General features: G+C 49.4%; 1 protein-coding gene across 1 annotated transcript; it reads left to right on the top strand.

Moving 5' to 3' along the window:
- Positions 1 to 1,030: 1,030 nt before the first annotated feature.
- Positions 1,031 to 10,965, top strand: LOC107295129 (NEDD8-conjugating enzyme Ubc12). Its single transcript, XM_015824426.2, has 4 exons — positions 1,031 to 1,129; positions 6,426 to 6,529; positions 10,111 to 10,174; positions 10,690 to 10,965. Exons 1-4 carry the CDS (start codon positions 1,031 to 1,033, stop codon positions 10,828 to 10,830), a joined length of 408 nt encoding a protein of 135 aa, XP_015679912.2. The 3' UTR covers positions 10,831 to 10,965.
- Positions 10,966 to 12,372: the final 1,407 nt, after the last annotated feature.

The raw sequence follows: 12,372 nt of genomic DNA, 5'->3' as shown, positions 1-12,372 counted from the left end.
TTCTTTCCAAATGTGGTCTGTTAGGGAGCTTTCCTCCCCCCCAGAGCCCTGGGGAGAAAATAGAAGAATCGGGAAGGGATTCCCCCCCCCACTCCCTTACCTCCCTCAAGGGTGAATTTAAGCTAGCACTGATCCCAGTGCTAAGAAATTTTTTAAAAGGGGAAATCAAATTGGTAATTAAGATTGTTAGAAAGGATTTTTGAGGGAAAAGGAGAATTCACCAAAGACTTGCTAACCTGCTATTGACTGAGAGCCAAACCTGACACGTCGTCAAGAGCTGAGACCAAGTTAAAGACTGGGCCAGCAAGAGGGGGCGTGTCAAGTTTGACTACTTGGTCTCAAGAGCAGGCAGACAATGAAAACCCATTGGTGAATTCTCCATCTCCCGTACTGGAGAACATCTCTGTTCATGTAAGCAACAAACACAAATATAATTATATTGGAAGGAACAGCAATACACTTCAAGCATATCTTGACCAACCTTTCTCAACTGGGGCTCTGTAAGAGATTTTCTTTGCAAGATGCAAAGAATGCAAGATCTATCGCATTCCTGCAGGCTTTGTTTCATCCCAGCCTGGGTGACACATGCGTCCTCTGCGTATTTTCAGCAAGAGTTCCTAAACAGCCGAAGCAGCAGCGCTGTTGACGGGAATGCCTCAGCACTCTCAGCGGGCCAGGTCAGTGCAGCCACAAGGCGCCATGCCTGCGAGCCCCGCACTGCCCATGCTCACCTCCTGCACTGCCTTGGGAGCCAGAGCCCTTGTCCAGCCAGGTGGAGAACTGCCGGGCCAGGCTCTCCCTTTCCATGCCGAGCCTCAGCCCCTCTCACAAGTGAGCACAGCCCTGCCCCGCCGCTTGCTGGAGCACTGAGCCCACGCGGATCTCACCAATTGCGCCACAGAGCTTAGAGAGCTTGATGCACTGGCCACCCTGCGGCCCTCACTTGCTGGGTGCACTCCGGCAGAGATCTGGCAGGCAGGGAGGCTCCTGCAGGCCACAAGGGTCGCCACGAGGGAGGGAACCCATAGCCATGCCCGCTTACGAGAGTCTGGGGCTCAGCGAGGAAGGGGAGAGGCCAGCTAGGCGCTTCTCTGCCTGGCTTGACAAGGGCTCCAGCACCCAAGGCAGTGTAGGAGGCGAGCGTGGGTATTGCGGGGCTCGCAGGCGTGGCGCCTAGCGGCTAAACCAACCAGACCTTAGTGGAGGTTAGGATTTGGCATTATGGATGCCCTGGGGTGGGGTGGGGGTAGCGTCTGCCAATGAGAGGGGTTTCCTTCGGTCCCCGCCGGCTCCACCCCAGCCCACAAATGTCATGCCTGGCAGCGGCCGCCACCTCCTCCTCCACTTGCTGCTTGGGTCCTGCGTCGCTTTGCCTGTTCCCCATTCGCCACCTGTATTGTATGGTTTCAATGACAGCTCTGGAGGCCGGTGGTAGGCTCTCTGCATCGTCCCTGGGCTGGCGGTTTCGGCCAACGGCCCCCTTTGTGGCTGTGCCCACACAGCCACAGGAGAGTTATACCAGGGCTGGTGGCGGGGGGCGCTCTGAAGACCGCTCTGCTGTGACTTCAAGTGCCAACTCTCCCGTGGCTTGCGCCATGACCGAGCGGCACAAACCTCTCCTGCCGCCTCCCTCTGCCTGCCAGACAACCGCCAAAGCCACCCGCCAGCTCCCTCCCACTGTTTGCTTGCCCGTGGCCACAACGGCATACAGGGCTTCCCAGGGCAGACACTCGGGAGGTGAGGGCGAGGAGAGCAGCATGGACAGACGGGGGCAGCCAAAGGACCAGGCGGCGCAAGCCTTTCCCCCTGCCTGCCAGACACCCGGAGGGAGGCAGCAGGGGAGGCTTGCGCTGCCCAGTCAGTGCAAGCCACAAGAGAGGTGGTGGAGGAGGAGGCTGCCTCCAGGCAGGTGATCTGCGGGGTGAAGCGGGGGTGGCCGGGACTGAAGAAAGCCCCTCCAGTGGCAGACGCGACTGTTGCGCAGCGGTGCTGGACACTTTCGCCGTCACTCCGCCCTGGCTCTGAAACGCCGGAGGGGAACCCGGTAAGGGGACCGAGCCTCCCCCGCCCATCCTCCATAGCATGGCAGTCCAACGAGGGAGGAGTAAAAGGGAAGAGATGGGCAGGCAGCCTGGTCATTAAATGGGTGAGGGGAGGTTGTCGAGTGGGGAGTGGCCTGGCTGCGGGGGCCTGTTGGGTAGCTCCACCCACCCACCTCACCTCACCTCGTGGCAGCACTGGTGCAATGAGCACTCTTCTACCCCATTGTGACTGTGAGCAACCAGGAAAGTGGGCGGGCTCCTGATGGATGGGGCTGCTGCTGCCACTGGTCCTACCACCGCGACGTGAAGCAGGTGGCAGGGCGTGGGTGGCCTGGCTGCGTGGGTCCTGCGGTAAGTGGGTGTGGGGCACATGGGGCAGCTCCACCACTCACACCTGCCTCGCCTCAACTCGTGGAGGCAGCACCGGTGCAACGTGCCCTCTCCTGCCCTGTTGCAGCTGTGAGCAACCAGATGGTGGGATGGAGTGGGCAGGCAGGCAAAATAAGACATCCCCTGAAAATAAGCCCTAATGGGTCCTTTGGTCAAAAAAAAATATAAGACCCAGTCTTATTTTCGGGGAAACACAGTAACAATCCTTCCAACACAAAGAAAAAATTATCACCACCCACTTTGCATCACTGCCCATACATTGTGGCCCTTGGTTTGCACACAAAATGTTAAGTGTGACTGCCAGATTTCAAAAATAGTTGACTTTTGTGCTAAGCCATAAATTATGTTGGTTGTATTCATGTAACACAGACAAAACCAAACAGTCCATTACAGTTTTGTGTTTATGAATCTAGCTACATTAAGGAGTGGAAGAGAGCTTGCAGTAATCATATCAAACCTGGTGCCCTTAGGATGTATTGAACTGGAACTGCCCTCAGCCATAGCCAATATGGATTAGGGAAGGTAGTCTTCCATTCTAGTGGGTGTGTTTCTGAACACTGCTGACTTTAAGTATTTATAATGTTGAACATATTTGTTTTGTTTTGTTTTTTTAAAAAAATCCTGTTATGTCTTCATAATTAAAAGGGCGATAAGGAAAACCTCCTTTCCAGCTCCGTTCTCCGCATGTAGGGCAACAAAAGAAGTTTGTGGGACTAAAAAAAAAAAAGATCAATCCGACCTTCCAACTTCTCGCGAAACAAAAAATATCTTGCAAAGTTGGAAGGTCTGAGTGAACTTTTTTTTTACCGGTAGTCTCACATGATTCTTTTGTTGCCCTGCACGCGGTGGCGGAGAACGAGCTGGAAAGCAGGTTAGTGAAGGGATTCTTTGGGGAAGTGAGGGGAGATGGGAAAGGGGCTGCTCCGGCCGCCGTCGCTGCCTCACTCTGCCAGCATCAGGACTCTGCAGGCCTGGTGGCCAAGGATACTGTTGGGGCTTCATCCTCCACACCCCCCACCGCCTCGCTTAGTGGTCACGGCACGGGTACATCGCTTAGCCTCCTGCTTCGTTGCGGTGGCGAGTAAGGAGAAGAAGCAGGCTGGCGATCCTGCATGGGGCTGCAGGGGCCGCCGCTGCGAGGCCAGGCAGTTGTCGGCACGTTGATGGCCTGGCTGCGGGGCCCTCTGTCAACCCGTGCTGGGCGGGTGGGGCAGCTCCGCAACCCCGCCTCGCTTTGTCCTCAACCGCCTCGCCTCGTGGCTACGCCCCCCCATCTCATCTAGGCAGCAAGCAGACAGAATGGGCAGGTGGCCAGCTGCACAGGCCCTTAAGTAGGGCTTACTTTCAGGGTAGGGCTTATATTTGGCACAGGTGTGAAAATCGGGCTAGGGCTTATTTTCGTGGTAGGTCCTATTTTCGGGGAAACACGGTATTTCAAAGGTCTAAGAACTGTTGACTTCATTTTTTTAAGGATTTGGAATATTAAACATATTTCAGTTTGGATCAATCTTCATAAAAGCTTTTTTTTAACAATGTGAATCTAAAACAAGATTATTTTGTTATTATTTAGTTGGGTAAACTTTCCTGACCCTGTGCTCATTTTTTTCATTATTTTTCTGGCCCACAGAGAGGACTGGAAGCTTTTACTAACAATAAACTCTATAATTTATGGCCTCCAGTATCTCTTCTTGGTAAGTATATGTGGAAAGCCATGGCATTAAGGCTGGAGCACTATCTTCCTTCTCAGTCTGAGCAGGAAGAATGAATGTAAGATTGGGGGAGAAATGGTACAGAAAGCAAAGCACAGTGTGCTCCTGAGGAATCTAGTGTTCTAGGTTAGAAGGATAGCGAATGATCTCCCACCCCCCACCTCCGCTATCTTCCCTACTTCCACCGCCCTCTGGTAGAGAGTTGCAGGACTTGATGTCTGTATTTACTAAACAGATGATTGAGATGTTTCAAGCGATGGATGTTAAAATGCAAACTAGATTTGACCAACTATTATAACAACAAAAGGACTTATTACAACAACAACAAGACTTATCACGGAAACAGGAGGGCTTTTGTTTGAACGTGACAATTGCTTTTCAAGGTTTGGTTGAATATGTAGATGCACTGGCAAAAAGGGTGGAGGGAAACGAACAAAGAGCAGAAGTAAGTGAGAGTCTGGAAAATGTTAAGGCTGATGTGAAAGATGCTATCTTNATGTTGTGGCATGACCTTAAGAGAGCGATTCACACCAGACATCCCAAGAATATTGCTACACTGAAACAGTTTTGTGAAGAGGAGTGGTCCAAAATTACTCCAGATCGTTGTGCAGGTCTGATCTGCAACTACAGGAAACGTTTGGTTGAGGTTATTGCTGCCAAAGGAGGGTCAACCAGTTATTAAGTCCAACGGTTCATATACTTTTTCCTCCCCACCCTGAGATGGCTCATGTGCACTTAATGAGCCACGTGCGTTTTAATGAGCAGGGAGTTTTCTCGTTCAAGGTACGAGATTCACTCCCACAAGTTTTTGAGTTACGAGTGGAATATGCAGGCTCCATTACACTCATAACTTGAAGACTACCTGTATTTAAGATTCCTGCTTTTAGCACTAAGGCGTGATGCAAAAAAGCTACTGTCTTTGAAACATTTCATTTTTATTGCATCCTTCCAAATTTTCAGAGTAGTATGCATGGTTCATTATTTTACTCTATGGTTGTCATTTGGATCCTTGTCAGTGTTTGTACTCATAAGGACTTGGAGCTCATAATCTCAGCAACTCAAGTTGTAGCAACTGTTTTCATATTGCTTTACAATCAAGTTCTTAAAATAAAACAATGTAATTGAAACAGCGATGCAAACAAATACTTCGCATTTTGAAATCTTCCCAAGATTGAATAGTGGACATCAATTATCTGGACACATTACATTGTACACATTGATGGAGAAGACAGAATTCCTCGCCTGTTTCCCCATTCTAGTTTGGGGCATTGTATACTTCAAAATATAATTTATCTTTTGTACCATTGAGATGAACATGAGTTTGGGCAAACTCCCAGAGGCAGTGGAGGACAGGGGGGCCTGGTGTGCTATGGTCCATGGGGTTGCGAAGAGTCGGACATGACTTAGCAACTGAACAACAATAACAGCCAGCAGTGTGCTGCAGCTGCCAAAAAAGCCAACACAGTGCTAGGCTGCATTAACAGAGGGATAGAATCAAGATCACGGGAAGTATTAATACCACTCTACAATGCCTTGGTAAGGCCACACTTGGAATACTGCATCCAGTTTTGGTCACCACGATGTAAAAAAGATGTTGAGACTCCAGAAAGAGTACAGAGAAGAGCAACAAAGATGATTAGGGGACTGGAGGTTAAAACATATAAGGAAAGGTTGATGGAATTGGGTATGTCTAGTTTAACGAAGAGAAGGACGAGGGGGGACATGATAGCAGTGTTCCAATATCTCAGGGGCTGCCATAAAGAAGAGGGAGTCAAGCTATTTTCCAAAGCGCCTGAAGGCAGGACAAGAAGCAACGGATGGAAACTAATCAAGGAGAGAAGCAACCTAGAACTAAGGAGAAACTTCCTGACAGTTAGAACAATTAACCAGTGGAACAACCTGCCTCCAGAAGCGGTGAATGCTCCAACACTGGAGGTTTTTAAGAAGAAACTGGACAGCCATTTGTCCGAAATGGTATAGGGTTACCTGCCTGAGCAGGGGGTTGGACTTGATGACCTCCAAGGTCCCTTCCAACTTTATTATTATTGTTGTTGTTGTTGTTGTTGTTGTTATTATTATTATTATTATTATTATTATTATTATTATTATTAACAACCATTGAGATATGGCAAAACCCAAAATCTACTGGCAGGAAATTAGTGAAGAATGGGAAAGCCTTAGATCGCTATGTGGATGGCCCCATATTTTTCGGTGGAATATTGAATGGACCATAATGAACATGAAAAAACTGAGTGTGTCTTTCTGTTTTGTGTTTTATTTGCAGGTGGGGCAAGGTTACCCGCATGACCCCCCAAAAGTCAAATGTGAAACTATGGTATATCACCCAAACATAGATTTAGAAGGCAATGTTTGCCTAAATATCCTCAGGTACAAAGCATGTTCTGTTGTTCTAATACAGGTAGTCCTCGAGTTACGACCATAATTGAGCCCAAAATTTATGTTGCTAAGTGAAACATTTGTTAAATGAATGCCCCATTTTACGACTTTTCTTGCCACAGTTATTAAAGTGAATCATTGCATTTGTTAAGTTAGTAACATGGTTGTTAAGTGAATCTGGATTCCCCATTGACTTTGCTAGTCAGAAGATTGCAAGAAGGGATCATGTGACCCCAGGACACTGCAACCGTCATAAATATGAACCACTTGCCAAGCATCTGAATTTTAATCATGTGACCAGGGGGATGCTGCAACAGTCGTAAGTGTGAAAAACGTTTATAAGTCACTATTTTCAGTGCCGTTGTAACTTTGAACGGTCACTAAATGAACTGTAAGTTGAGGACTACCTGTACATTCTCTTTTCATTCCTATTTTCTTCCTTGCAGGATTAGAGCAAGTTTTAAGAACAAATATTGTTCTTAAAGTATCAACTTATAAAATATTTTTGTTTTGAAGTGAGCGAAATGCTTGTATAAACGTGTATTCACTGACTGCTCAACTACATTTACTGAATAAAGCATGATTCACAGATCATAGGAAATAAGGAGCAGGCAAACCTTTGCCTATGAACTCTTTCTCTTTGGCCCCTAGAGTCTCCTTTGACCATTGCTGAAAATTGGTGGCACAGTTTCTTACCATCTTAAGGCAAAGACATAAAACTTTACTGTAAGTTCTACAGTTTACCACAATTTAATTACTGTGTTTCCCTGAAAATAAGACCCAACCAAGAAATAAACCCTAGGATGTTTTTTACCCGTGCACCTAATACAGGGCTTTTCAACCTTTTTACTGATTGTACCACTTTTAGGATATGGCAATATTCGAGTACCACCTAGCAAGGTGTCAAAAACTTGATGACCAAAAAAAAAACCTGTTCAAAGTTGCAATTGTACTGAAATGACTTATGACCATATTTCACACTTATGACCATTGCAGCATGCCCAGGGTCATGTGATTTATATTTGGATGCTTGGCAACCGATTCATATTTATAATGGTCACAGTGTTCCAGGGTCATGTGATCCCCTTCTGCAACCTTTTGACAAGCAAAGTCAATGGCAGAGCTGCTGGTGGCCAAGTGCTAAGGCGGGACTTCCTTTCCTCCCTCCCTTCCCTGCCTCCCTTTTTCTCATTCCCATCTCCTTCTGAAGGAAGAATTTGAACACCACCACCCCCCATATTTTCCCTCTTCCATATATTGATCAAACAGGGAAAGGCCTCCAGAGACAGAAAAGACAAGCTGCTGAGTGAACTAGCTTAAAAAGGCACATTCCCCTTTAAGAATTAGCTACTGGCTAGAAAGGAAAGTAAGGAGCACAGCTGGCACTTAAGGAAGAAAAAAAAAATTAAGTACTGGCTGCCGGCTAAGGCAACCTCCCCAAATGGCTCCATTCATAAGTAAAGGAATGCTACAGGCAAAATCCATTCAGGAGAAAAATACTTCAAAATCCCTTGCAGCAAAACTTACAGCTAACAACAGCAGAGCAATAGAAGCTAACAGGAGACATCAGCCATCAGCCAAACACTTGCCAAACACTCCTTAAGAACACATTGCCAAACACTCCTTAAGAACACAAAGCCCTCATTGCACAAATCCCAGAACTTCAAAGTCACAAAAGCACATAAGAATCCTTCCACTCTCCATCTCCTTCCCTCCTCCGTGCCTCACATCCAGCCATTGCTGCCTTTTTTCATTCCTCTTGAAGGGTGGCCCCTCCCTGCTGCATTTCTTGCCTGTTTGCTGCTGCCAGCACAGGTGGCTGCCACAGCAGTTGTAGATCGGCTCATGGCCAGCCTGCTTGATCTCCTCTCCCCCCACCCTCCCCCTCCTGCTCCTCCTTCTTCCCCTTCGGTGCAGCTGACTCTGCCTCCTCCCAAGGCTGCTGCTTTTTTCTCTCTCCCTCTCCTGCCCAAACTGCCTCCTTTTATAGGCTCTCCTGTCTCCACCCCCCTCCTCCTTTCTCATGGGGGAGGGTGAGCCAGAAGTGAGCCTGGGGCCTTTGCAGCTCCAGAGGACTCTCTCACTGTAAGTCCTTGCCTGTGCTGGCTCTTTCCCTCCCCCACTACACTTGGCTAGGCAGGGCTGTGTACCACCTGCCACTCATTAATGTACCACAAGTGGTATGCGTACCACCGGTTGAAAAGCCCTGACCTAATATGTGTTCTACCCCCAAAATAAGCCCTAGTAAAGAGCCTGCCCACTCCATCCCACCGTCTGGTTGCTCGCTGCCGCAACGGGGCAGGAGAGCACACGTCGTGCCGGTGCCACCGCCACGAATTGAAGCAAGACAGGTGGGGCTACCTCAGGGCCCCCGCAGACAGGCCACACACGTCCTGCCACCTGCCTCGCCACCTGTGGATGCCCTAGGGTGGGGTAGGGGTTAGGATTTGACATTGTGGATGCCTTGGGGTGGGGTGGGGGGTTAGGATTTGGCATTGTGGATGCCCTAGGGTGGGGTGGGGGTGAAGATCCTAACCCCCACCCCACCCCAGGGCATCCACAATGCCAAATCCTAACCCCCACCCCAGGGCAACCACATTCCTTCACTAACCTCCTTTCCAGCTCCGTTCTCCGCGTGTAGGGCAACAAAAGAAGTTTGTGGGACTAAAAAAAAAAGATCAATCCGGCCTTCCAACTTCTCGCGAAACAAAAAATATCTTGCAAAGTTGGAAGGTCTGAGTGAACTTTTTTTTTACCTGTAGTCTCACAGGCTTCTTTTGTTGCCCTGCACACGTTGGCGGAGAACGAGCTGGAAAGCAGGTTAGTGAAGGGATTCTTTGGGGAAGCAAGGGGAGATGGGAAAGGCTGCTCCAGCTGCCGCCACTGCCTCACTCTGCCAGCATCAGGACTCTGCAGGCCTGGTGGCCAAGGATACTGTTGGGGCTTCATCCTCCACCCCCCCCCGCCTCGCTTAGTGGTCACGGCACGGGTACATCGCTCAGCCTCCTGCTTCGTTGCGGCGGCGAGTAAGGAGAAGAAGCAGGCTGGCGATCCTGCATGGGGCTGCTGGAGCCGCCGCTGTGAGGCCAGGCAGTTGTCGGCACGTTGATGGCCTGGCTGCGGGGCCCTCTGTCAGCCCGTGCTGGGCGGGTGGGGCAGCTCCGCACCCCCGCCTCGCTTTGTCCTCAAGCCCCCTGCCTCGTGGCTGCGGCCCCCCGTCTCATCTCGGCAGCAAGCAGACAGAATGGGCAGGCGGCCGGCTGCACAGGCCCTTAAGTAGGGCTTACTTTCAGGGTAGGGCTTATATTTGGCACAGGCGTGAAAATCGGGCTAGGGCTTATTTTCGTGGTAGGTCCTATTTTCGGGGAAACACGGTATTTCAAAGGTCTAAGAACTGTTGACTTCATTTTTTTAAGGATTTGGGATATTAAACATATTTCAGTTTGGATCAATCTTCATAAAGCTTTTTTTTAACAATGTGAATCTAAAACAAGATTATTTTGTTATTATTTAGTTGGGTAAACTTTCCTGACCCTGTGCTCATTTTTTTCCATTATTTTTCTGGCCCACAGAGAGGACTGGAAGCCTGTACTAACAATAAACTCTATAATTTATGGCCTGCAGTATCTCTTCTTGGTAAGTATATGTGGAAAGCCATGGCATTAAGGCTGGAGCACTATCTTCCTTCTCAGTCTGAGCAGGAAGAATGAATGTAAGATTGGGGGAGAAATGATACAGAAAGCAAAGCACATTGTGCTCCTGAGGAATCTAGTGTTCTAGGTTAGAAGGATAGCGAATGAAATAAAAGCATGTTTGTGTCATTACTTCCTGTCTGATCTACCGGGTGAGGCTGACATCAGTCTTGCAAGTCTCAATGTACAATTCTCCTGACCTAACTTTTACAGCCCAATAACTTGGGAAGGGTCCCTCCTTTCAGAGTAGTGTTTATGCTAGTTGGCAAATAGAGGGCAAAATTATAGTGGGTGAAAATTGACTTTTTAGGGGATAAAGAATCTAAGGAGTAAGATGCTGTCACTTATTCTTACAGCCTGATTAAAATGGACTCCTTCTCCTCATCCAAGGATCCAAGGTCCTCATCCTTAAACTGCCACAAGACCCTGGCATTTAATGGCGTTCTCTTCCCTCTCTAGGAGCCAAACCCTGAAGACCCCTTGAATACAGAGGCTGCTGAAGTCCTCCAGAACAACAGACGCCTGTTTGAGCAGAACGTCCAGCGCTCGATGCGGGGCGGCTACATTGGTTCCATCTACTTTGAGCGCTGCCTCAAATAGAACTGACCAGCTCCAGGCACAAATTTGCTTCCCCTCCCCTCATCTCCCTTCTAGTTCTTCCAAGGGACTCTGCCAACACTGCTTTCATCAGTCATCAAGGGGGCACAGGAGTCAGGAATTGGCAGAGGCCCCCTTCCATCTTTCTCTCCCCCCCCCCACCCTACTGCCCCCTGCCAGCCTGGGTCTTCAGCAGCCACTGTCTCACCAGATTCTTGTACCTCCTTCACTGCTCTCTCTCTGTGCTGCTGTGGGGCGAAGGGGTGAGGTTACTGTTGCTTCTTTGTCCCACCCGCTGTGTTGAGTTAACTACCTGTTCCTGTGTGTGTGAGACCCCATTCCTGGTGCCCATCAGTCTTTCTGAGAGCTGTGGTTTTGCAACTAAGAACAGAAGGTTCCCTATGTGCTCTGGCATTTCCTGATTGCAGTGCAGTGTTATTCAGCCGTGGGATCTGCAGGCCACTTGCCTCTCCTTTCCTCCCCTGCTGGGCACCAGGGTTTCTGACTGCAACTATTAAATGTGGGAGGCACTTGAGGGCTGGAGCAAGATGCTCCGCTGCCTCCACTAGGCCCCAAGCAGTGCAACTCAAGGGGGAGGGGTTCGATCAGGTTTTTTCTTTTAGGATCAACTGACTTGTATGTCCGGTTTTTAAGGAAAAGCTAATAAAGCCACCACTAACACCAAGGGTCTATGACAACTCGCCCCCACCAACTCGCCCCGGACAACATGCCACAGGGACAAATCACCGCAAGCCTGGGCCTTCCGCTCTGGTTTCCAAAGCTGGCCCAGCTTAAGGGAGGCAAAAGTTCCTGCCAGCCTGCACTCCTTCTCCGAAGGCTTCCTCACCTCGCTTTCCAGGCATACACACACCCCGCAAAAGGCGGGCTAAGGTGGGAGTCATTGTTACACGCACAGACACACCATTCCGAGCTTGGGGACTTTTATCCGCACCCAAGTTGGCGAGCTGCCGATCATGCCTAGGCTTGGGGAGAGGGAGCTCTCCTTCAGTGTCCTGCGTTGGACCCTGACGGCTCCCAGGCAGGGAGAGGGGCAAGCAGGGAGGGTGACAGGGCAACTCGCTCCCAACAGTCATTGCTGCAAAGGGTCTTTCCTCTGAAGCGTCCAGCCCAGCACAATGACTCCGCATAACCCGCCTGCAATCCTTCTCCGAAGGCTTCCTTGTCTCACGTTGCAGCACACTCCACAAATGGTGGGCTGAGCAAGCATCATTGTTCCACAGACACAGAGACACCCACACCATTCTGAGCTTGGAGACATTTATCTCTGTCCCGCGGCGAGGTGCTGGCAGCGAGGTGTCCCATTTCACACCACCAATCCCACCAATGTTAATGGTAGTAATAAAAGTAACAGGGACACTGCTGATCCCGTTGTTGTCTACGAGGGCCTGGCCAACAATGAACTCTACTCTGCCTCTCCAGTGACTCCTGGAAGTCTGGCCAATATAAAGCCACTGTAATTCTACTTTGTTGGGTTATTAAATGGGAATATTAGCACATCCAATTTGCCCTTTGCCTCTCATTTTC

This window comes from Protobothrops mucrosquamatus, unplaced genomic scaffold, assembly GCF_001527695.2.
Source record: "Protobothrops mucrosquamatus isolate PMUCROS unplaced genomic scaffold, P.Mucros_1.0 scaffold2231, whole genome shotgun sequence".
Lineage (NCBI taxonomy): Eukaryota > Metazoa > Chordata > Lepidosauria > Squamata > Viperidae > Protobothrops > Protobothrops mucrosquamatus.
This window is presented reverse-complemented; position numbering and strand designations above follow the sequence as displayed.

What these genes read in the sequence shown, in the direction of transcription:
- LOC107295129 (XM_015824426.2), top strand. Translation starts at nt 1,031, where the DNA reads ATGCCCGCTTACGAGAGTCTGGGGCTCAGCGAGGAAGGGGAGAGGCCA. An exon ending in GTTTGCCTAAATATCCTCAG is followed by an intron (nt 6,530 to 10,110) that starts GTACAAAGCATG and finishes TCTGGCCCACAG; the next exon opens with AGAGGACTGGAAGCCTGTAC. An exon ending in GCCTGCAGTATCTCTTCTTG is followed by an intron (nt 10,175 to 10,689) that starts GTAAGTATATGT and finishes TTCCCTCTCTAG; the next exon opens with GAGCCAAACCCTGAAGACCC.